General features: G+C 40.7%; 1 protein-coding gene across 7 annotated transcripts in view; it reads left to right on the top strand.

The window, feature by feature from the left end:
• The window catches only part of rhobtb4 (Rho related BTB domain containing 4), a 41,839-nt gene extending 16,773 nt beyond the window's left edge, over window positions 1-25,066 (top strand). For 3 of the 7 annotated variants that reach the window (XM_058070380.1, XM_058070382.1, XM_058070381.1), the window contains 10 exons: window positions 8,474-8,675; window positions 8,816-8,919; window positions 12,948-13,133; window positions 13,292-14,111; window positions 15,129-15,348; window positions 17,306-17,424; window positions 18,845-18,995; window positions 19,076-19,164; window positions 19,254-19,359; window positions 20,597-25,066. In XM_058070380.1, coding sequence (XP_057926363.1) covers window positions 8,484-8,675; window positions 8,816-8,919; window positions 12,948-13,133; window positions 13,292-14,111; window positions 15,129-15,348; window positions 17,306-17,424; window positions 18,845-18,995; window positions 19,076-19,164; window positions 19,254-19,359; window positions 20,597-20,775 — 2,166 coding nt within the window. In that variant the 5' untranslated portion in view covers window positions 8,474-8,483 and the 3' untranslated portion in view covers window positions 20,776-25,066. Of the gene's footprint in view, window positions 1-1,314; window positions 1,689-8,473; window positions 8,676-8,815; window positions 8,920-12,947; window positions 13,134-13,291; window positions 14,112-15,128; window positions 15,349-17,305; window positions 17,425-18,844; window positions 18,996-19,075; window positions 19,165-19,253; window positions 19,360-20,596 lie in introns of those variants that run through there. The other 4 variants (XM_058070384.1, XM_058070385.1, XM_058070379.1 and 1 more) reach the window with 3 other exon arrangements.
• The last annotated feature ends 1,273 nt before the right edge of the window (window positions 25,067-26,339 follow it).

Below are 26,339 nucleotides of genomic sequence, written 5' to 3'. Positions count from 1 at the left end.
GAGACCACCACAAATGAGCAATCTGCTGGGGAAATGCCAGTTGGAGTTGCCAGTTAACCTAACATGGCCGTTTTTAGAATGTTGGAGTAAACTGGAATATGAGGAACTTGAAGAATCGAAAGCAGGTCGTCCCGATCTCCTGACTGTGTGGTCTACATACTAACCACTCATCCACCGTGTGGCCCTCTGAAATTGCGTGAATGCTGAAAGCATGTTGTTGTAGTCGGCCATTTTCACCTATTTATTTCTCTTCTTCCTACTTCTTCTTATTCCGCCTCATTTATCGGTCGCTAACGCCTCCTCCATGTCTCAACCGATACAAACAAATCCAATTTCAAAATGTTCAGCTCATTGAGGACAGGTGCGCTAGATCTGCAGGTTTTTCAAAATATTCCCACATTTAGTGTAATTTCATATTTTCTGTGAAAATTTTCCCATTAGAAATGGGTGGCCAATATAAATGGTGCCATCTGCTGGTGGAAAGTCACTTAAAATTTTCTATTACTGAATCACTTTGTGGCTTAGTTTATAAAGTGTGTGCTTCCCAACCCAAAGGTACCTCGTCATATACATATCCAGTTAGATTACAGAAGTCACTGTCCTCTTATCACCGCCACCTATGAAGTAATTGGGGCAATGGCTAAACTGACGAGACAACGCATTTAGATTTCTTGATAACATTAATTTGTGCTTGCAACCATTTAACTGACTTTTATAAATATTCCCACATTTAGAGTAATTTGATATTTTGTATGAAAATCCAACATCAAAGGCCTCACGGTGGCCGAGTGGATAACATGTAGGCCACACAATCAGGAGATCAGGAAGACGAGGGTTTGAGTTTTGTAATATACGTGTTCCAAAAACAAGCATGTTGGGTTCATTGGCAACTCCAAATTGTCCATAGATATGAGTGTGAATGGTTGTTTGTCAATATGTGCCCTGGGATTGGCTGGCGACCAGTCTAGGGTGTATCCCGCCTTCTGCCTGAAGTCAACTGGAATAGGCTCCAGCACACCCCCACGACCCTACTGAGGATAACTGGTTTAGAAAATGGATGGATGGAAGGAAACAAATTATCTCATTCTTAATACATACTGTAAATAACTGAAATTAAAATAAATGCACACTACAACACATGTACGGAGGTTTGTAATAAGGATCATTTTTTATGTATTTAAATGCATATATAAGCACCTGTACAGCATGCACAAGTACATGTGTGTCTGCATTTTCTGACGGCACCTGAATGCCGCACGGCTGCAGCTGGGTGATTGGCGCTGTGACGTCACGGCACGGAGGCGTGTCCTTTGATGAAATCAGCTGGGAAACAACAACAGAAAAGGAGGCGGCTCAGACTGGAACCGAGTGTCTGGACCACTTATGTGTACATTTCCCCATAAAAGTGTTCGGTTAAGCTCCAAAAGATGTATTTTACAACCGCGGATGGTTTAAACTGAACTGAGGGGCGTGAAGCTCAAAGAAAGCGGCAAGGGGAAGCAGGAAGAAGGGGATGTAAGAGGGGCAGAGGTGCTTCCTTTGTGGCGCCTTGCAGATACATGCTCTTTGTGTTTAACTGGACCTCACCAAGACCACCTAATTGTTCTCCTCGCGTCCTTGCCCGGTTTCTCAGACCGGCTGTAACACCAGCAGAGTGGCATGTGGGTCAATTCCGGAACCGTCGGAAGGTAGGGACCCCTTCTCCCAAAAATAACACACATGCTTCCAATTGCATTCCATCAATCCGCTCATTTGCCACATGAAAGTTGACAAAGTTAAAATATCACAATTGTCTTGCACTTAATGGAGCTTTGATATTCTTTCAAATCACCAATAACTCCCTCTAAGGCTTCACGTTTTATTGCAAGCAGATTTGTTTATAGTGAGGGATTATTGTGGCACAGTTTGCTTTTACTGAGGTGTTACGTGTCTTAGTGCAGCGGATGGGCTTGGCGCTGTTATGCAAGACTTATCAGCCGCATCTTTTGGCATGTGGGATGATGGCATCTACCTTTACGTCACTATAAGATGCCTTTTAGCGTTTTTTGCCGTATGCACCCTTTTTTTCTCCCTCCCCGTGAGTGCATTTACCTGCTTTACACACACTGTTGCTAAAAATATGAATGAGTCAGGTGCTTATGAATGGGAGGGGTGCGCTCCATTGATAAGTGTGATCTCACAGAACGTCAATAAAAAGCAACGTGTAAGTCCCAGTTGTGACAAGAGCTGACAATTTCAGCAGGAAATGTTAGTTTGACAGGACAATGCACGCTCACACGCACGGAGTAATGCTGATCCCGTGGCCGTGACGTCAGTCGAGGGCTTGCGTTACACAGGTATCTGTGAGGATGACAAAGCATGCATGCTGAGTGGAATGAACGGAGCAGGTTCTATCATAATAAGCTATCATATACATATTATTGGGTATTAATCGAAATAATGGACTAGTGTTTTGTAATCATGTTGTTAAACATATTTATTGTGTCTTCAGTGGCACTCAGGGTAGGCTATCATCTTCATTCATGAATGAATGATTGTATTGTGTGCATACATTGGATTGATACACCCGCTCCAGTTTGTTGCACAATTTAAGCTGTTATCGAGGGCCACAACTATTATTTTTTTCTTAAAGCAAAACTGCTCCTTTTGGGGGGAATGTTGCCCATCATCTACAATCCTTATGTAAAATGTGACCACACGTCTTTCCCTTTTCTGTGCATTCTAAAGAGAGGAAAAACAGTTAGCATATGCAAGGTAACAATACACATAACTGGACACACCTATTTTGACAATCACAAAAAAAAATCTGTGACCTTCATTTAATTGCCCCTCTTCGGCTCCAAACTACAATAATTAGAAGAACACCACAACCGTATATCATATGTTGGCAATAGTAGTTGAAAGGGGAAATATTATGCAAATCTTTCAACACTTTGTATTGAGTTGTGGACTCCTATAGAGCAGCTATGACATACACACTTCTGTGCAACTTCTGTGTTGAGCTAATGTCTCACACATACACGGTACACTAGTGGTGTAAATGTGATTTACACCTCTCATGACTAAAATTAATGAAAAAAATGTTGCAATAATATTGAATATCGTCGATACTTTGTAGCACAATTATCGACTACCAAAATTTGATATTGTGACAGGCCTAGATGTAGGTGTACCCAATGCTAGCCCTTAAAATTTTGATTATTTTTTGTGTTTGTGTGTGTTTTGACACTAAATATTGCTTGATGTTAAAAAAATCTTTGTTATGAATTAGCATTTTATTTATTTTTTACCCTATTACACAGTCAGATGTATCTGGAACACAGTGACCTATTGTGTTGCACAGGCACAATACCCAGTGATTTTTTGTTTGTTTGTGTGTGTGTGTCAACAGCTTTAGATAACGTAGTCCTGCATGGTCCTGGCAGACCCTGCAGCCTGCATTATGTCTGTGTGAATATTCTCAGTGTCCCTGTATCAGGTCAAGGTGGGAGGTAAACTCAGGTAATGTGCGTGTGCTATGTTATGTGGACGTCATCTTTGGACTGAACACGCCTAGGATACATAAATAATCGTTTCGTAAGAAAAAAAACAATGCTCTTGTGGCATTGTTTCCAGTTCAAGATATCAATGCTACAACATACACTATTACTACAATTTTCTTTTAAAGCAAAATTTAATTTACGGCAGTTTCAGAATATTGCATGCACACAAAAAACAACTTTAAGGATGCCATGAATATCTCATTTTAGAGCATCATATAATTAGCACATTACAGTTGTTACACAATATATGACCTTTAACCTCACAAACAAAGCAAGAACACACCACTGCTGGAGCAATGGGCAACTTTCCAGTGCATAGGAAATAGCAATTGGAGAGTTAGGTGCCTGGGAGTTTACAGGCTGTAATCTTAACCATTCGCCCATGAGTTGACCCATGTGCACTCGTATAATATTTCAAATAGTGACCTCTTCACTCATAGACACCATACCCCATCTTAGAAATAAAAAATATTCTCAAAAATAGAATGTTAATATAATACCTTTTAATATATGACTAATACACCATGTTGGCCACACAATCAGAAGATTGGGAAGACCTGGGTTCGAATCTCCCTTTGGGCATCTCTGTGTGGCGTTTGCATGTTTTTGCCGTGCATGCGTGTTTCCTTCCACATTCCACAAACATGCATGATAGGTTAATTGGAAACTATATTGTCCAAGTATGAATGTGAGAGTGAATGGTTGCCCTGCGATGGTTGCCCAAGACGCTAAGTGTACTCTGCATCTGAGCGAAATGGCCACAAAATGAAACTTTGTCTCTGCAAACAAATACTAATTTAGAAAATAACATCAGAATTCTAAAGTCTGCAGCATTTGGTTTGTGTGCGAAGAAGGGTATTGAGAGAAACAATTTGAGAGTTGTAGAATGAGTAGGTGGAAAACATGGCCAGGCAAAGGAGGACTGAGTAGGGATGAAGGACAGAAAAGGAGGGCACGAGGAAGAGTCCTGTATTGTTGCACTGGTAACAGGGGAGCAGAAGGCAGACTCTTTCAGTCAGTAGGATCTAGGCATACATCTCACTGTGTGCATATGAACACCCGTGCCATCAGCAGTGAGGCACTTATGTGTCGGCATGTGTGCGTGCCTTTCTGTGTTCGTGTTTTTGAGGTCTACCGTAAGCCATCGGGGGAGCCAAGCAGAGGCTACAGACCCGATTATGTAACCAGTCTGTGCCAGTTGTGCCCCTGGCGCTCACTGTCTCAAACTCCTAGATAACATAAACAAAGGGTAGTAAGACACTTGTCACCAACTTAAAAAAATAGCTTGCAGATTTGATGACACATGGTTTAACCCATTTCATCCAACAGTCCAAATAGAAGACACACCTGTGATATTCTCAATATGTGTGCAAGTATTGGCATAATGACAGAGTGGCTATTGGGTTCATGTCTTACCAGGCAGAGAAGCAGAGTCATGTGATCAGGATCAACTCTAGGCCAAATAAATGGACCCAAAAAAAAGGGGGTGGGTTTTGGGATGTTTGCTTTCAGTGGATCCCGAAAAGGTGTTACATAACAGAGAGAGACAGAAGGGGGGAGCAAAAACTGGGTGTGGGAGGGAGGGCTGTCTGCTTAATGCTGCTTCTTGACTGTCATGGAGTCTGAGGTCACAGATAGATGGATGAAGGACATAATAATAAGCTGTACGAGAGCATTACAGTCGTAGAATATATCAAAAAAGAGAGGGAGTCATTCGGTGGGACAGAAGGTGTGGTTGAGTGGACACAACTGGGAAGAAGCCAGACTAAGCTCAGCAAAGGGATGAATGAAATGCTTTAACTAGGAAGAGCAAATGATGCAGAATTATGGGAAGAGATTTGAAAGTTAACACCACGCAACAATAATGCAACAAACAAAATATTTCCGCACTACATACAAAACCTAAAATATATCATATATGCACATTTACTCCAAACGTTAAAACACAAAGTACCTTTAGTGCTCATGGCAATAATAGAATTATAAAAAAACATGAAAGCACATTTATACAGAATATAAAAACTAATTTTAAAAATGAGTGCATATTTACACAGAATGGATGCTGTATATTCATTTTACTATGCATTGAAGTATACACAGAAATCTGTATTCTGCATTACAATAAGTAATGGTGTATATGTTCACACAGGAAATTTAAACACAAAATATGGTGATGTACACAAGTGTGGAAAAATGAATACTATGCATGCATATTTACACAGAATGTTAACAAAAATGAATACAAAACAACACTTGAGTTTCTTCTTGTCTTTTTTTGCACACATTCCAGCAGTCTTCTTTACTGCTGAGGAGATGAGACTAACAAGCACATCAAGTCTAGACGATAGTGTGCAGTTCACAATCGGTCATTGGTTAAAAATGAAACCTGAGCTTTGCAGCTTCTCTTTCCGCTTCTCTGAGCTGCTTCTGCTGCTCTCTCACTGTGTCCCACTCCTTTCACATCTCTCTGCACTTATAAATAATTGTGGAAGCTTGGTATAAGCTCATTACATCTCAAACACAAACCAGAAAGCATCTGCATTCCATGTCGGTGGTGTGTGAGGAGAAAATTTCATTATGGCTGTTGACCAACACATGACCAGAGCTGATGTACAACCACAGATGGACTGGTCGCTTTGGATCCTCTTTTGAGTGTGTGTCCACACCACCAGCAGCTGCTTCATCCACAGTCCATGTATAATCAGCAGGCACTTATCATAGAATAGCCACGTCTTGTCTTTTGGCCTTTTGTCACTCTTAATGTCCTTTCTCCAAAAACAAAACATCAGCAGGATAATGGCAGAAATTCTGACCAGAGCATTTTTGGTTGTAGTTGTTTTTTGACATTTTGATCCCTGTGGCATGACTGACTGATTATAATACTGGCTGACAGTCCCCCCCTCCTCCGTAAGACTCTAAAAATCCCCACACTGCCTTGTCTCCTTGGAAATCCCCTTTGCACGGCTGATCTTACATAGGAAACACTGAGAATTAACAATAAGCAAAGACATCAGAGTGAGGGAGCCGTGTTCTGTGTAGTGAATGGTTGTCTTCTTCTACAGTATGTGTTCTACCTCAGAGAGTTGATCAGTCCATTGTGTACATTGGCAAAGTCAGCTGGGGTGGACTCCAGCTCCCCTCTGAACCTGAACAGGAAGAGTGTTAGAAAATGGGAAAATGGAACGACTTGGTTATTCCTCAAGGGCTCTTTGACACTGTTCAGAAAGTAAACTATCCTAACTCCAGAAACCAGTCTCCGGTTACTTTATTTTCCATAGGCAGTGAGCCTCCAGCACATGACCCTTTTGGTCTGAAGCAAAGTCTTTACATACTGAACTTTAGTGCATCTACCACCTTTGGTCTAAAGACAAGTCCATACACACTGAACCTTAGTGCATCTACCACTGTGAAGGCAACAATAGTGAATCACCACTGAACCTTTTGGCACCCTGGTATTGGGATACAGGCAGTGCACAACACACAGTATGTCAGGCCATTCCTCCCTCCTCATATCACATAATATATGCTCCTCTCATTGAGGGATAAGATAGGCCATTGATATAAATTGCTTTAAGTACCATTCATGTAAAATCTAATGAAAAACCACTGTCATTTAGAGCATGAAGATGATTTTGACCTCGGCATTAGGGTGGCTCAGATGGCAACATCTTAATGCAGTAACGATAATGATAACTTCTTATCGAATATTTTATCTCTGATCTACATGGGATGTGTGCCAGTGAGGGGATATTTGTTATTTGTAATGTCGCAAAGACACTTGTGTTTTCAGGAAATTAAATTCAGTTATTCTTTCTTTTCAGCTCAGACAGACAAAGGTGGGCTGTCTGGTTGATGTAATTAGGGCTCCTTTTGCATGTAAATGAGGATTATTTTCATGTGAAGTCTGTGGGGTGTTTCTGTACAGGCACAGTTGTCATATGAACAGGTTAGCGATGTGTGACAACATGGACTGCAGGTCAGGGCTCATTGCGTGGCTCGTGTGTCTAGTGAATTGATGCCATTTTTAGATGATCGTATCAGTTGGTGCTGGACTGAAAGCGACCACGTCAATGGAATACCAAGCAGAGGCCTTTTATGAATGTTTCATAGACTATATTTATGAGTCTGACGAGCGTTTCTTTGAAAAAGTTTCAGGGATTATTGGATTGGTGAAACTGCGCGTGGGGGATGGTTATGCAACTGAGAAGATTGTACACGGACTGTGCGTGTAAAGAAATTGGCATTGCTTTTGTTTAGGCAAGTAAAATAATGCTGTCTTAAAAAAATAAAGAAATAAAATAACTGTGAAGGTCAGGTTTGAAAGAGGAGTTCAGTCGACCTGTTGACCCGATCACCTCCTTGCAATTCCAAAGGGCCATATAATGTAGAAATATTTGACTACCTCAAATTACATTTTCTGACCCTTAGTATTTATTATTTCTGATATTTCTGTGTCCCGAATGAAGTGACCAATGAGTGTAATCCCTCCATTAGCTAGCGAATGACCTAAAGTTTTTTTTACCTGTAATCGGAAATGTTTTTAAAGCAGAGATGCTGTCAAGCATACACAAGGTGCTGAGGTAAAAGGAAAGACGTAGTGCAAGGTGAGAAAAGGACAGTGAGCTCAAAGGACGTCACTCCCTCTCTTTGTCCCTCTGTCCTTCTCTGGGTACTGTTACAGAAATAGCTCAGCTCTGCAGTCCCTCCATGTGTTCTGTAGAGGAGTTGGCAGAATCTTCCAAACACTGGTCAGTGACGCTCAGAGCTTGGACAAAGCCTCCCTAGCTGGATCATAACTACAAGCTACTGTGCATCCATGCCAGAAGCCTCGACTGTCCCAATGATGACTCACTCCTTTTGGGAAGCCTTATCAATAGAACTCTCATTTTCCATAAACTGACCTCTTTCCCTACTCTCCCCTTCTTTTTTAGGGCCCTCTCCATGGATATAGACACAGACTATGAGCGGCCCAATGTGGAAACCATTAAATGTGTGGTGGTAGGGGACAATGCAGTGGGAAAGACCAGGCTTATATGTGCCCGGGCTTGCAATGCCACCCTCACACAGTATCAGCTGCTCGCCACCCACGTGCCAACCGTTTGGGCCATCGACCAGTATCGTGTATGCCAGGAGGTGGGCACACACATTCCCAATAAAAGTGTAAATGGAGAAACAAGTTTGTTTAGTTGTTTAACACAAGAAAATTACCACTAAAATCAATGCAATGTTGTAGTGTTGGCATGTTTGTGAGGATATATGTGTTTGTGCTGTAGGTGTTAGAAAGATCTCGTGATGTAGTGGATGAGGTCAGCGTGTCCCTTAGGCTCTGGGATACATTCGGGGACCATCACAAGGACAGACGATTCGCCTATGGCAGGTGAGGCAATATTAACTCATTATATTACATATTACTCAATACACCACCTCACCTGCAGAACACATACAGAAGGAAAACTAGATACATTATGGCACTTTGCCAAAGTGGGGTTATTCAAATACACAAACACTTTTCACATCAAAACCTTAGGTATAACAAATAGAAAATACCTGGTGTTGTTGACTCATGGAACAATACATAGGTCTCTAAGGGACTGAACAACCAAAATATGTATCCTCTGCTTTATACAGATCCTCACTAAAAGGCAATGATTAAAAAAAGTCTTCCTTGTTATCACCCAGAGTTGATATTGTGTGCCATGGACTATTCTGGAGCAGGTGGTTGGCTCTCCGATTGAGAACAACCGGAGACCAGAGAAAATAAATCCCCCTCTATATTATTATTCTGATGTGCTCTCAACTGTAATGGATTCTTGCTACACACATGTGCTTCCGACCCATCTACAAAGTTTTGTTGAAATCAGGCATAGTTCTTGGGTAAACTAATACTTACAAACTAGCTCACTAACAGACACAAACAAACCAGCCAACTAAAGGCTAAAGCAATACTTCTCACCTTGCCCTTGGCTTAGATAATTCCACACTGACCAGTAATTTAGCTACCTTTTTTATATGGAGTGCAGTTATTACATTGACTTCAGTTACGGTCAAGCGTTGAAGCTTTTAAATTGGGAGAAAAAAAACTGCTGGGCTTCAGAACATTATGACATAACACAACAGTCAATCCCACACCAGCATGGCTACAGAATTTACAAGGTTTTTCTGTGTGACCAAACCACCAGCGCTTTTAGCTGAACTCTGCCCCCAGGCTGTTACATCCTTCCTCCACCAGACATGATTGGATCATAGCTTTATCCTCTTACTCGCTGTGCTTGGATCAAGGCTGCTTTATTGACATGAAATGCAAAAGTAATTATGCAAAATCACCAAATACAATGTCAAATTACAGTGACAAATTTTGATTTCATACATTTCATGTTATCTTATGTTCATAAAGAACATGAAGAACACATCTTTAGTAGGAAATTATACAAAAACTTTCCTTTAAGTTAATGAGCGCAAACCCTCAAAACTGAATCTATGAGCAAATCTTCTCTTTGTTATATTAATATTTATACAACATCTATTTCCCCTTGTTGAAATAATTGGAAATGCATCATTTTCCAACTGTCAAAAATGTTCAAAAATTACAGAGAAGCTATTGAATTGGACAAATGTATTAATAAGAATGAATTACTAGCAGAAAGTCAGTACGGAAACAGAGCTCACATTTCAACCTACATGGCACTGATTGAAATTACGCAGGAAAACACTAATGCAGAAGACCATAGGAAGGGTGCAGCTTCAGTATTTATGGAACTGACAAAAGCATTTGGTACAATCAATCACAACATCCTCATAACAAAATTTGAAAGGTAGTGAATCAGAGATTGGTTTTGAATTGGGTCAAAAGCTACTTAGCTGACAGGAAGCAATTTATAAAGCTAGGAGAACACACACCTGCGAGTTTAAATATTTTGTGTGGAGTACCCCAGGTGTCAATACTGGGACCAAAACTGTTCAACTTATATACGTATTACTTATATACATACTACTTATATCAATGACATCTGTGAAGTTACGAATTTTGGTATTATTTGCGGATGATACTACTGCCTTTTGTTCCAGAGGAAGTACACAAGAGGATCATATTAAAAAGATGGTTTGATCATAATAGATTATTATACGCAAATACAAATAGACTTTGTAGACATTGAAAGGGTGTATAAAAACAAATATATTTCCTGCTAGTTCCCACACCTTTGATCTACCTCCAATCTACCTCCCCACTCAAATCTCTCACTTTATTTGGCAAGTCCAAAGTCACAACAACAACACACTACGATATTGCACAGCCATACTTGTGCAGAACAGTGTGCTGCTTTTTCACAATTTTTGGTTGATGCACTTTGGGTATGGTGCCTTTCTGGCTCCTTTTGGCAAGTGTCGCCAAGCAACAGACTGTGTATGTTTGTGCATCCATTTGTGTCACCAATTACATCGCCTTAGTTGTGTTATTCTATTCTTATTGAGTGTGTGTTTACCCAGTTGTCTGCCCCTCTGTTTGTGTGTGCACTTTGTGTGTATATTTCCACGCCTTCCCTAATGTTCAGCATGCTTTGTCAGCCTGCAGTCAGCTGATAAAGATGCAGCACCAGCTCAGCTGTTTTCTGTCTTGTCTGTCTCCCTGACGTCTGCAGCTGCATGCATCAACATCCTTCCCTCCTCCCATTTATGTCCATTCACTTGTTCATGGCCCAGTGTCTCACCTTTCTCTCTTCATTAACTCATGACTCAGCTCGCTTTGCTACCCTTTCTCACCCCTGAAACCGTCCTCCTCCTCTTATGGCTTTTTGTTGATACCAAAACTCAAAACATTCCATCAAGCAGTTCCACATGCCTTATTAGGGATGGAATATTCTGGTTGGAAAACACACAATTCATTCTGAAAATAGGTTAAGCCACACTTAAACTGAGCCTCAACTATTGGATTTTTCAATCTGGGAAAATATAATTAACAAAGAAAATGTTTTCTTCGACCAATTAAAGCAATTTCTTACCCATCATTGTTTTTGTAAGCTGATTTTGAAGCATGCATGACATTTTTTGTTCTAGGTGGAGAGCTATTATGTGAGAAAAGATTAATTTACATGGAGATATTTGTTCCCTATTCTGATATGACATATTATAGGATATATTTAATGTGCTTGTGTGTGCATGCCTGTGTCTTCTTACATAATCAGGGAACTGGTGACCTTTGTCATCTGAATGCACCACATAAACACATGCAACACTGGCAGGCACATTTATATCACATAATACCTCGAGGTAAATGATTAGCAGTCGACTATATTTACAGTATCTACACAGCCTGTACACTGTATTCCTGAAAAGTCACTAACCTTCGAGTCAAATCAGTAATATAATGTAAGCCTTGTTGTAAACAAAGAATTTTACATAAAAATGTCTGTCTATTTCCCTGAAATTTGATCTACACAACAGACACTACATCGGCAGTACTCGTACAGTAATGCAATGGCACCAGTAGTACACTGGCTCAATCCACTGTGATAAGACTTGGCTGTGTGTCCATGTGTGATGTAATGGCTTGCGAGTGTATTATGTCAAAGGGAAAAGGAGCTTAGGTGAGATTACCAGTGGAGAGGTAAAGAAGCAGTGTGTACACAGCAAAAAAAAAATACAGCTTGTCACAAGGCATACTTGAACACAGGACAATTTGTTTGATTTACACAAGTATGTCATGAGCAAATAAAGTGCATGCGCTTGGCAGCTGTGGAATAAATGTTTATGTAGATTAACCAACCAAAATGTATATAAAAAAATACCCGTTTATGTTCAGCTAATGCTAAAAATGCATATACTGTATTTCTGACAGATACACAGTAGATGTGTATGTCAAATGATACTGATTGCAGAATGCGGCACTGTAAGCATTGTACTTGTGTTACTAAATGATCGGAATGAGTGACAACAGCTCTATTAAACATTAGCTTCAAGCATGTACGAACATGGCACTGATATATTAACACTGGAGATCAACCAGAGGTATGCGTCTGATATATTTGTGTGTGAATGTGTTTGTCCCGAGATAATTACTGCCCTTATTTTGTAGATGTATCCTCGGGGCCTTAGGAGAGAACAAGATGGGTCAGCCAGATCAGAGGACCTAGATACACACACAATACATACACTCTTTCGGCGCCGCACATTTCTCAATGCCACTGTCATGTACCCACAATTCCTTGCAGCCAGAGCTTCCCCATTGTGCAGATTTTTTGCACAAACTGACGATGCTCAGCAGCTCAGTGGTGTTCCCCTCGCTCCATCAAAAGGTTGCATTGACTCACAAAGCAACTTTCCATCTTTTTCCTGTCTTAACTCTGATGTCAGTTCTGTTTAAGTAGAAAAAGCAAAGACCATTTTGAATTTTCTTTTCCTGCCCTCCAGGTCAGATGTCGTGGTGCTTTGCTTCTCTCTAGCTAATCCCAATTCCCTTCGCCATGTCCGCACCATGTGGTTTCCGGAGATCAAGCACTTCTGTCCACGGACACCCATCATCCTGGTTGGCTGCCAGCTGGATCTCCGCTATGCTGACCTGGATGCAGTTAATCGTGCACGCCGACCTCTTGCCAAGTGAGAAGCCTTCTATATCCGTCCTTAATGGACTGATTCTCATCTGAATCTAACTTTTTAGGACTTTTTAGCGGTTTTAGGGGAGTAATCCACCATCATTTGCATTGCATTACTATCCTTAAAACCTTAATAACGTCATCATTTTTTCTAACCCACAGACCCATAAAACCAACAGATATCCTTCCTCCTGAGAGAGGCCATGAGGTGGCAAAGGAGCTTGGGATACCCTACTATGAAACCAGCATAGTCGCCCAGTTTGGAGTTAAGGATGTTTTTGACAATGCGATCCGAGCTGCTCTCATCTCCCGTCGTCACCTACAGTTCTGGAAGTCCCACCTGAAAAAAGTCCAGAGGCCACTTCTCCAAGCACCCTTCCTGCCTCCCCGCCCACCACGCCCCATAGTGGGAATTCCTGACCCTCCTCCCACTGACGGCGAGGGCCCTGATTCTCTCTTCTGTCACCCACTTTGTGCAGATGTTGTTTTTCTGCTGCAGGGTGGCACCACTCGTGTTTTTGCACACAAAGTTTATTTGGCTACTTCCTGCTCCAAGTTCTACGACCTCTTCACTCTTGATCTGGGTGCAGCCTGCATGGGAGCACAGGGGGAGCCAGACAAAAGCAAGGAAAGCTCTGACAGTGGAGAGGAGGATGAGATGAGTAGAAGAGGAGCCAAGGAGCAAGCTGGGCGCACCAAGAGCCTGGACATTGATAAAGACGGAGTCGATGGCTGTGTACGGGGCCTGAATCGACCCCCGCTGCTCCAGCACGGCTCGCTGCGGACTTCCCAGAGTGATAATGCACTCCCCTCTCGAGCCCAGTACTCTGCAGGAGCTCCTGGGAGTGGCCGGCCACTTTCGGGATGGGGAAGAGGGTTCTTGAGTGTTTGTCTGGAACATGTTGATGACCCCATGACTGGACGCCGTCGGCTAATGACCGTGGTAGTCATGGATGCACTCATACAGGAGGAACCATTCAAGGTGATGGACTTCAAATTTACTTTGTATTAGATTAACTGCAGATTTTAGGTACAATTGAGTTGCACTCTCACCACTCTGATTCAGCTAAGACATACTAGTACAGTGGAACCTCTGTTTTCATCATTAATCCATTCCAAAAGGTCAGACGAATACGGAAACGTACATAAAAATAAAGAAAATGTACGAGGAAGTTGCACACAATACTTAATATACAATGCTAAGCCTAATCACTCTTATGCTGACCATTAACTCTTCATTCTGATGAGTACATTGTCTGAACTGACTCATTATCATACTCTTTCTGTCAGCTATTAACCTATTAATCAGTTATCTATTAGTTATCATTAAGTCTGCTATGATGTATTTGCAGTATAAAAATTTACTGTCATGCACTACATTTTTTGTTTCTTTTGGCTTTTTCCTGATTACAGAGTTCGCCACAGCAAATTTTTGTTATGTCTCATTTCTTTCCTGTGTAATCACAACAAGTAAAAATCTAATAACCCAAACCAAATCAGTGTTAGCCACTAGAAATAATGTAAAACTAGCTAAAATCTGCATCTATCCATAGTGTCCCAACTCTGGGGAAAAAAAACCCACAATTTATTCTCCACAGACAGAGTCATCAATTTTTGGATGTTTTTTTGCATGCTCAAGTTTCGTGACTATTGTGGCCATACCATAACCGAATCCTGTGAAAACTGGGAAATGTGTAAACTGAGGTTCCACTGTATATTTGAGTTACTTGTGTTGTCCCAGTGTATATATAGGGAACAAGGACTGGTGTGTTGACCAAGTATTTCCACTTCTGCTGCAACATATGATGCAATGTGCCCTTTAGCTGTTTAGTATTAGTTTCTTTCCTTTTGGTCACTGTATGCTGTATACTAATTTGTACATCTAAGTCAAATCTGAAGGGGGAACCGTGGCGCATGGGCACATTGTCTTGGATTGGTCTAGTTTTGTTCGATGCTGCAGTTAATACTTAATTTGATGTTCTGACCTGCTCTTGCTCAGGCAGTGCTTCAGTACCTGTACACCGGCAGCCTGAATGAGGGTCGAAGCGACCTAATGCAGGTGGCCACCATCGCAGAGCTACTTGAAGTGTTCGACCTGCGGATGATGGTGGCCAATGTACTCAACAGAGAGAGTTTCATGAACCAGGAGATAACCAAGGCGTTCCATGTCCGCAGAGCCAACCGCATCAAGGAGTGTCTCAGCAAAGGCACCTTTGCTGGTAATCTTCTGTGTCGACTCTTCTATTAGCATTGGTGTTTTTGCAGCCGTTTTCATGGTGACATCACTCTTTGCATGTTTGATGAAAGTTATTAAGAGTGATGACAACTCCAGGCATTCTCTTTCAGACTTAAACAATGTACACTCGGTGTACATTTGCCACCATTCTATTCTGTATTTACTAGAGATGCACAATATTTTTTTCAAACTGATACCGATACCAACAACGTCATGCTTCTTTAGATCGATATGATACCGATAAGCGATAATATTTTTTATACAGCGTCAGGTGACATGATCTGACACATTTGTAGGTTAAATAAAAAGCAAATAAAGTAAAGAAACTAAAAAGTGTTTTATTTTTAGAAAAGTACATATAATGCCATTCAGTTTCATTTTGTTTTGATAAACTTTTCCACAATGAAAGCGCGATGCTCGCAATTTCCAATTCATGGCAGCAACTGAAAAAGAAACGAAAGCAATGGCAATATAAAGTAACAAAGCAAAATGGCATTATATTATATGTACTTTTCAAAGAAAAAAAAACACTTTTTTGTTTCTTTACTTTATTTGCCTTTTCTATAAACTACAAATGTGTCGGATCATTTTGCCTGACCCTGTATTGTATGTAAAAACTGTAGTTTGTGCATATCTGGAGGTAAGAAGTACTTGAACAAATTTGGATGTGACCAACTGTACCTGTTGATTTCTCCTAATCAAATACCATGACATTACTCCGACCACACCACTACTATCAGGAGAACCACAGTATAGAGCAGAGGGAGCCGCCTGCTGTGGCTCAGCAAGGTGCACTGCATTAAGGCACACACTCCGAGCAGTCGGTGTGACGCCACGGGGGTCTCTCGCAAACCTTTTGCACTTTTCAAATGTTGCAGCGATGGCGTTTCAGGTGGCTGATAAGCGGTTTTAGTGTGCTCAATGTTTGTTTGTTTTTCTCCTAATCGTGGACCATTTGGTACAATGCCATTCTTCTTAAAGTGAATATTTGTTTACAAGTGAACTCCAGGGATTTTACGACAGACCGTTAATGTCACAGGCAAGAGAAAAAAAAGGAATGCTTGATTTGCTCACTTGCACACTACGGTAATCTCGAGTGTTATTTAAAAATTATCGGTTATCAAAGCTATTTGTATTGTTATCGGATTATCAGTATGACATCATAATTCCCTCATATTGGCCCGATAATTATCAGACAGATAATTATCGTGCACCCCTAATATTTACCATTTGATTTCTGCAAGAGTGGGCATTTTGTTGTTTTCCTTGTATTTGAAGTCTTTTTAAAGTCATCAAAGGACATGACGACTGTCTGCCACTTCTTCAGTCTGCTTGGTTGTCTTGTCTCGCTCCTTGTGTGCCTCCTTTGTCTTTGTGTGGTGTTGTCTGCCCCCCAAGCTGTTATGTTTGCATGCTCTCAAAGCCAATGCCATGCACGCATCCACTGTATCTCAAAACAGCTTGTCTCCCATTCACTTGTGTTTATTCTCAGTTGTCCACTTTGTCATAATGGGAGTCCTACGGCTAGAGTTAATGGATATATTGAATAGTTACATATTAGTTACGTATTCATACATAATTTGTGTCCGTATAAAATTAATAATAGGCAAAAATAATTTCCTTTAAGGTAGATGCCATAATGAAATTACTACAGTACATTAGCATAGTTGTTTTGATCCCTATCAACACAAGTCCTATATGTGATTTATTCCATTTCCTTTACTTTACATCTGTTCTCCTTCCCTTACTCTTTGTCAAAAGCTGTTTTGTCCCTCTGTCAATTTATCTCTCTGTTTGTCTACATGTGTCTATGTCTCTCTGTGTGTGTCCGTTTGTCTGTCCTCTCTTGCTCTGTCTGCCTTGTCTGTCTTTCCCCTTCTGTAGCTTGGGCTTCTGTGGCATTCCACCAGATGAATGCTCTTTTCCCACCCCGGTTTTAGATGTGGTGTTCCGGTTAGATGATGGCTACCTCCCGGCGCACAAGCCCCTGCTCATTTCCAGCTGTGACTGGATGGCTGCCATGTTCCGTGGATCTTTCATGGAAAGCTACATTGAGGAGGTGAGGTTTAAAAAAAGGCTGAAGAATGGAGATGTTTGTCACATTTAATCAGTCACTCATCATGTGAGTGTGTAGTCTCGGGTGAACCATTGCTATTACGCTAATAAGTGAAGTAAGACCAAGTGAATATTTGTTTACTGTGCAGTACTTTCATATTATATGCATGGATTTTATTCCACACCCATGGTTGTGAAAATGAGATTTAATGCAAAAAGTTCATTTTTTCTTGTCGCTGTCTTGACTGTGTTCAAGTGCGTGACAGCATCTTAACTTTCATTCCAATGTTATGGGAGTCATATTTTAGACTCGAGCGGAGCATCCATCCCATCAGAGGAAAAAGAGTCTTAATGTCAGAAATTGTGAGAGTAGCATGTGATCAGCCAGCGTTGTTCTATTTTTATTCCTATGTCACACTTCCTTCTATGTATTTTTACTTTCACACGTTTCACTGTTCATGTTGTTATATGATAACATGACTTTACATGATCTGTGAGAAACACTGTTTCAATCCTTGGGCATTCTAAACTTTGGGAAATTGTCAGTATAATCATTAATAATAATGATGGAATATTGAATTTGTTAAATTGTGATTGAAATTTTTTGTGATTTTAAAATTAGCATTTACATAAACTGAAAAAGGTTTGATAAGATTGACAATATTATATTGGTCTGGTCAGAGGTGTGACTTGTCAAAGTGGGCACACCTCGAATGTTCCACTGTGTGGTCTATATTATCTATTATAGTACATTATAATACTTAGGTTTGTGAAAAAATATTTTTCTCTGAAGCATCTTTTTCCGCTGACTGATTTTCACATTGTATGCTGCTTTGGTCAACCATTTCGTCATATGTTTTTTGATTGCCTGGCCCATACAATAGCAGGTTAACACATCACAGAGTATCTGTCAATACAGTGCTGGCAGGTGTTAGCCATAAATGTCCCATTGCTGTGAATGTGACCACTCATTAACACTCCCTGAACCTCAGCTGGGGTTCTCGAGACCACCCTGGTCTAAGTGTTGTGACTTTTATTCATAACGAAAGGGCTGACATTTTCTTAATTAGTTCTAGAAGTAGAGGTTGAAGAGGGTCTCAGTGGGTATACTAGGAGTGCTTCCGGTAGGGTTGAGGTGGTCTTTTGCATCATCATCTTTCCAGCCTTGCTTCCTGGGATGAGACTGCATAACCAGTAATTAAAAACAGGGCTACTCATTTGTATGCATTTATTTATACAACTCTGAATAGTGTCTCATGTGAGCAAGTCTTATGAGTTGAGTGTATATAGTACATAAAGAACTGGACGATTCCCGGTGGGAGACATAACCTTCAAATATTTTCTCCAGGATATATGTAGTAGTGATGCTCTGTCTATCTTGTATAGTTTTCACTGCATGTATGTTAATTTTGTCACATACCCAGGTGTCCATTCCCACCACGACTACAGCATGTATGCGAGGTGTGTTGGAGTTTCTGTACTGCGGCATGCTGACACCTTGTCCTTATCTGGAGTCCATAGAACTAATTGTGGTGGCCAACCGTCTTTGTTTACCACGCCTGGTTGCCCTCACTGGTAAACACTCATCGTGGAAGGTGGGAGATGGCGACAAACAGCATGCACTTACATCCTTTTATATATTTGTGCATCCTCAGAGCAGCATGCAGTTGATGAGCTCCTGCAGTTGGCAGTAAAAGGAGTGGACATTGATGGGCAGGTTTTGTCATACTTGGAGCTGGCACAGGTCAGTTACTGTCATCTTTCAAACATGCATTAAAAAAATTCAGTGACTCTAGATATGGATGCCAAATGTTCTGCTCCCCCCATTTTCAGTTCCACAATGCCAAGCAGCTATCAACCTGGTGTCTCCATCACATCTGCACTAATTACAACAGCATCTGCCGCAAGTTTCCCAAAGACATGAAGGCCATGTCTCCAGGTAAACACTTATTGTCTTTGCTGAGATATCAGGAGGCCAAACCATTTCCGATGCTGTTTTAGCAAAAGCAAACGTGAGCTGCTGAGTGACATTTTCTCACAATATAATTAACAATAATAATTGCCTGATAGTTGCTAGGCTACAGCTGGTCTAGTACATAGTAATGTATACAAAATCTCTCATGTAGGGGTGCCATGAGAGTTCTAATTTTTGTTGTCTTGCAATAACAGGGCAGCCTGAAGCCAATCAGACTTTGAACTATGGCATTGCTACTATGAATGATAATAAATGCTATATGGTGGCTCCGTAGACGTGTGCTACATATTATAGGAACCATACATTAAGTACTTTAGACACACCTATCTTGCTATTGCCAGCATCAACAAGTGACGTGTGGATGTTTTTACATGTGAGTAAAACAGCTGCGGCATGTGTTAATATCCATGCAGAAAGTTGAAAGTTGCTTAATATTTATCAGATCAAAACATGTAGATGTTTGGACCTGTCTGCAACCTTAATTACCGCATACCACTTCTTAACACACCTGCATTTATTCGGTAATTAAATTAAATTAATGAAATTAATTTATTTGGTCAACAAAAGTGATGGTGATTGTGCAGCAGTGCAATGCCAGTCCGGAAGCTCCACAACTAGAAAAAACTCTCTTCAAGTGGAAAAAGACCCGAAATATACAAGGCAAATACCAATGTGAGTTTATAAAATGCATTTTGCCCTAGGAAAGCGTTTCATTGATGTTTGCTGCCAGGGCACTGCATTGATGTCAGCCTCCCTCTGGGCTTCTCTGGCTCCCTCTAGTGGACAGAGGCAGCATTGCAGAATTCATTAATTTTTGTCACTTTAAAAAAAATTGTCACTTAACAGTAACATTGCACAGCAACCTTTTTTTAACAGTCTTGCAAAACTGTCACAAACTAACTCTTAAGAAACACTTCCCTCAAGCATGTCATACATCCATTTTCACCACAGCTTCATCTGATGGACCCACCAGGTCCATCAGATGGAGCTGTAGTGAAACAAACTTGCTGTAAATCAGTAGGACTTCATTGTAATGTGTATTGCCCAGCAGGCAAACATATTTTCCCTTGGCGGTGACTTGAGTGGCTTTTCTAACACATAAGGATGTTGACAACTCCCTAGCCATTAATGCAAGCGATACAGGGGTGGCAGGATTCGTTTCTAATCATTTAGCTTCTTGTACCTATGTGGTTTTGTTTAGAGAACCAGAGACACTTTGAGAAGCAGCGCTGGCCACCCGTGTGGTTCCTCAAGGAGGAGGACCGCTACTTGCGCTCCCAGAAGGAGCGTGAGCACGAGGAGGAGATCTTGCGCAAGCAGCACACCAAACGAGGCTGGTGTTTCTGGAGACACCCGTCGTCTTCACCACACGTCTCCTAGGCATGTCAAACCCCCTTTTGTAAGCAAAAGAGGTTGGAAGCCTCTCTTTCTCTCTCAGTGCAAACCTGACTCAGTGTTACTCAGCCTGGATGTCAGCATGTGGCGAGGGAATGTACTGTATGTGCCTCTTAACAACTGTGGGAGTGCAGTTTTGCCTACGTAATGGTGGTGATTGAGCGAAGCGCTTCCCTGAGCCACCAGGGCCTGTGGGGCGCAGAAGCACACTTCCTTGGTCCCCACCACAAAAACTTTAAGGGCTTTCTAATTCTCCCAGTCTCCATCTTCCATCTTGACCACTTGCAGCGCTGGTGTTTTGTTTTAAGTGGGGGTCACCTTTGCCTTCACTTGTACACAGACTGTTAGCTTGCACACACAGAGACCCATGCCCAGGATCTACCTATCTACAACCAGCACTGGATATCCAGGAATTGACTCAACAATGTAACTGTAATTATTTTGATATAAATTGCCCATTTTGTAAATCCCTTGCACCTTTTTACATGACTTTCAGAAAGGGAGTGGAGCACCTTTTCCTAGGATGTGTTCATGATTGTCTTTGCATTCAGCCACCAAGATTAGACTGTTAAGTTGAAGCACATTTTGGGATGCTGCAGTTAACAGGCTTAACCACACCTATTGGCCTATATAGTCTGTCTGCATCCTGCACCTTTGTCCATTTCCACACGCAAGCTCACCTTCATGACAAGGATTCAACAAACTGCACTTGAGAGACATTCAGGTGACCACTCAATAGCAACGATGGGATTACGGAGCCTTACTTGATACCTCTTCCTGGAGGAAAGATGCATACAGTATTAAATAAAAACCACCTGCAATGTCCACAACCACTCGGCTGCATGGAAGCGCCTCAGCAAGCCTGCCTTTACATCACTGTACCACTAGGGGTAGCAGTGCTCAGGGCTCCTGCACTACACACTAACATATTGTAATGCCGGCGACTGATATCTCTACCATCTATGGAGTATTAGGGCCACACTGACGGTAATACTACAAAAATATAGTCAGAATTACATCAATAAGGTTGTGAGCGAAAAGGTTACATGTGTGACATTGTCCCATTACAATTATGCTGATAAACATTTTTTCATAATAAAACACATCTTTTTTTCATGCAGTATTACGACTTTATTGTTGACCTTTATTGTAACCTGTCACAATATTATAACTTTTTCTAACATCACAACTGTTGTCCTGTAATCTTGCAAAGTTATTCTTGCAGCATTATGACTACTCTTAATATTACAAGTTTTTCTAACATTTTTGTGGCCCTAATACTCCTTAAACATGGATTCCAATGAGTGTTAACAGGAAGCAAAAGTTCATGCAATGTGTCATTTAGTGCATTTATTATTAACTATGTTCACCTCACTTTGAATACCAAAGCTGTGATACTCTTTTTCTTCCACACTTTGCTTCAGTTCTGCTTCCCTGCATGTGCATCCTTGTTGAGAAGATGGCAAAGTAGTGGTCAAGTTGTTTGGAGGACAAAGCATGTGCTGGTGTTCGGAACCCACCTCATGGCAGCACATTCTGTCAGGGAAAGAAAAAAAAAGAATCTCGTTTTGCCTTGCTTTCCTTTTGCTGGAATTGAAATTGGTGCTTAATACACAATAGGTTCATCACAGTGCAGCAAGTTTCCAAGGAGGTCATTCAGTTTGAACATGTGCTAACAGTGAGGAAAAGGTCATTGGCTTTTACAGGGTGTAGCGCCCTTTTACACACACACTGCTTGTGTTTTGCTGCTTTGGGGGATTCTTTTGGATTTGCAATTAACCCCTCCCATCACACATGGCTTGATATATTCACACAGGTGAGGGTGCTAATTTCTTTGGGGCTTTCGGAATCTTACATGGAAATGAGACTTTCTGTAAGCATGCTGTTCTATTTGGAGGTGTGTGTGTCCCTCAGCTTTAGCAAAACGGGGATGGTTTGTCTGAGTCATGTGGCGTGTGTCGCCTTTTCTTGACAGGAGCTGCGATAACATCCTGAAATAGAAGTGGGATCGACTCTCACGAGCCCCGAGTGTGAATCAAGACAATTTTTCACTGCCAATAGTGAATGTGGAGTAAAAGTACAACCTGGCTTTGGGAATTCTTAAAGGTCACCCAAAGAGGTGGGAACAGATTTGTATGGACTTAACTACTAATTTTTGTATTAATTGTTGCTTTGGCCCAAATAGCCTCTTCTCTCAGTCCATGTGCCTTATAGTTGGACAAATGTAGTCAAAATCTGGCTTCCAGGCTCTTTCTGTCAAAGCAGAGACGTTTTAGGTTTAACGCTTGTATTTTCCAAGCAGATGGCTTTGAATGAAACTCCAGTGTGTTGGTATGACCACATTGCCTCAGATTATTTCTCTGAGCGTGGACAATTTGGATGTCAAAAAGCTAGCTATATGGTTAGAGCACATAGAGAGATTGTATATACTGTATTGAGCGGAAATGAACACGGTTAAGTAGGATGCAGCCACTTTTTAGGGATGAAGTGCATTTGCATGGTGGTCTGACTCAATTGTCTTTAGAATGAGGAATGCACTTTTTTTCATTGCTTTTTTTCTTATGACCTTTTTGTGCTTATATGAATTGTTACAGATGATTGTAGCAAATGTCTTCACTTCTTGAACTTAATTGAACCCTGTCAGCAGTGCTCTGACCTTTTTATATACAGATCACAGGTTAAACACTCTTAATATGCAGGGACATTTATACACACAAAAAACAATCACTGGGCTTATTTTATACAATATTTGTGGAATTTCTACACTGATAATACAGGGTGTAAGACTCTTTTACATCAAAAGTGACTTGATATAAATATACACAATTTTGTGAATGTTGTAAATGGTTGAATGGCAAGTTCTATTGGGTTTACCATGCATGTAATCAATGATATTGGGAAACTATTATGCATGTGTCTGGGGCTATTTTAGCTCCTTATTTGTTTAGAAAGGGGCCCCAATGTCACTTAATAATTCTTTTAATTCCAAAAAAGAGTAATAATCCTGAATTGTAAGTTTAAAAAAAAACAAAGTGTCAGCTGACCTCCCACTGATGTCATGTTTAGCGCGTTATTAGGTGTAGCAGCCTAATAAAAATAAAGAAAAACATATGTTTGAAACTCTACTCAACTAACATGTTGGAGTTCAAAGCAAATTTCAAATTCATTTTCATAGTCAGGGGCAAAATATGCGATAGAAAATCATTTTTTTGAGGGGAATAGTGGCGTCCCTAACCTTGTTATAATCTTTGTGGGGAAGCTCATGGTGTCACACTTTGAAACCCTCTCATCTGTGCTATTACATCCACTTTGTAAGGTCACATTCTTACCCGTATGCGGAGTCTGAGAGAGAAGACTTGCTTGTGCCTTCAGTGAACTCTTCACACTTGTAGCGCTGTACAGGCTGACCACACTGCAGCTCTACAATATGCTTCTATTCAAGTTAATTAAGCCAAAAAATGTAACCACACACAAGAATAACATTAGGCAGCTTTGGAAATGTTTTTTTGCAGTGATAACACATGTAACAAAGCTTTAGGGGGTTTACTATGTTGTATTATCAAATGCTCAAGTTACGCAACTATTGAATTGTGAGGCAACCCTGCACACCAGCAGTTTTAAAATAAGGTTGGTGCACTTCTATTAGGTGCCTGTACTTTCTTTTATGTAGCCTATAATGAAACATTTTGTGATAATTATGCTGGAGTCTTTATATTTACCAGAATTCATCTTATTACTACTGTCACTCTCTCTGTGGTCACCAAATTCAGTATTATAATACGCTTCCACTATTCACACGAATAGACTAATTCTGTTGCATCGATGCATAATAAAATAGCAACTGGTTGGATAAAACAACTACATATGTGATGCTTTAATGAGATAGTTGTCATCCAGAGTTGAGTTCAGTATTTTGGATGGTGGGTGTTAGAGCTGCAACTTCCTGTATTTGTCATATTGAGCTGTTGAACTGTCTGAATAGTATTGTTGTGCACTTTTTGTTTCCATGTGACTTTTTATTATTAACCGTCACTGCTCATGTGTATTACCATAAAGCAAATAGCACACCCTCACCGACTATTAAGGGCTTTCTAAAAAAAAAAAAAAAGTCAACAATCAGAATGTTTGCTGCTGTTTGCAAAAATGTTTTGAAACAGTTTGTAATACTTTTTGAACCCCTATGATTTGTACAAAAAACACCCAAAAAAGTTTTTGTTTCCTTTTTGCCATTTCAGTATTTGATGTTTGACATTTTATTAAAATGGATAATCTTTTGAACTGGTTTCTCGTGTTAAGTGTTTTGTTGCACATAAAAAACAGAAGGAAGCCACTGTCATCACACACTGTCAAGTTCCTTCTAGCCTTGCGCATCCCCTGAACTTGAAAAAGGGGGTCCGAGTAGCCACACTGAGGAAAGACTGGATCCACTCGATGCTTTTGCTGTTTTGGGTTTTATTTAGTGAGGCACAAGTCTTGTTGTGACAATGTACAGCACAGTACAGCACAGCGTAGTGTAGCTCAGCAGTGTTGTAGCACATAGCACGCATAGTGCATGGCACGCATAGGTGAAAACCTTCAAATAAAAAAAAAGAAGGGGAAAGTATAAGTATACACAATATACACATTTCTAAACATATATAATATGCACAATAATATACATATGCAAGTATTTATATAAGATATAAATCATGTTGTTCAGCAGTATATTAACCATTAAACATTTTAACAACGGTTGGAAATAATCTTGTCCCCTTAACCTGCATTTATTAACTTATTCTTTACTTCATTTCTTTCTTAATTATTTCGTTATTTTATTTGATCTATTTATTAAACTATTTGCATTGCGCCTCTCTTGTCAACTAACTAAAATTATTACTATAAAGGCTTCAAATAATATAAGCACACTGTAAAGAAATGAGCATAGCGCGTTCTTTCGAAGCCCAAAGCTCGCTGATCAGCTCAATTGGTGCCAATTAAATGAACCACGGCGAGCCGCCGTGTGCACCTACGCGACACAGGCGATCGACGGTGTTCCAGATCCCACTTTCTAACTAATTGTACCGTGTTAACTTTTAATCCAGTAACGATAACTAAAATGAGGCGCGCGTCACCGGCGGCTGTCTCATCCAAAAAAAAGCCGTGCCTTACGTGGCACGGGCGCGTCAAACCACAGCGCTAATATTAAAAGGAATTTCTTACCGGCTGCCTCTTCAGTGTTGTATAGCTCCAGTTTGCGCAAGGTTTGGGGTGCAGTTCTGACTACCTTCTCGATACCACTTGTCTGCAGCCTTACCTGCTGAGAAAGGAAGTGCCCTAATGCAGACGCCCAGGTGCGCTTAAAACTGATTCCCACTTCCGGTTTAGATTTTCCCCACCTGATCTCCCGTGTTTAATTTAGTAAAATAACGTGCTAGGTACAACGAAAATTTATTATTCCCTTAATGAGGGCTATGAAAAGTATTTTTTATTTTTATTTATCTTTTTATTTATTTTTTTTTCCTGTCTGCCTTATCTAAATTATTTTGGACAAGGGTTTGACTTGACACCTC

Source organism: Doryrhamphus excisus, chromosome 4 (assembly GCF_030265055.1).
Source record: "Doryrhamphus excisus isolate RoL2022-K1 chromosome 4, RoL_Dexc_1.0, whole genome shotgun sequence".
In the NCBI taxonomy this organism is placed as follows: Eukaryota; Metazoa; Chordata; class Actinopteri; order Syngnathiformes; family Syngnathidae; genus Doryrhamphus; species Doryrhamphus excisus.
The sequence above is the reverse complement of the archived record's forward strand: the minus strand, read 5'-3'. Positions and strand labels throughout refer to the sequence as shown.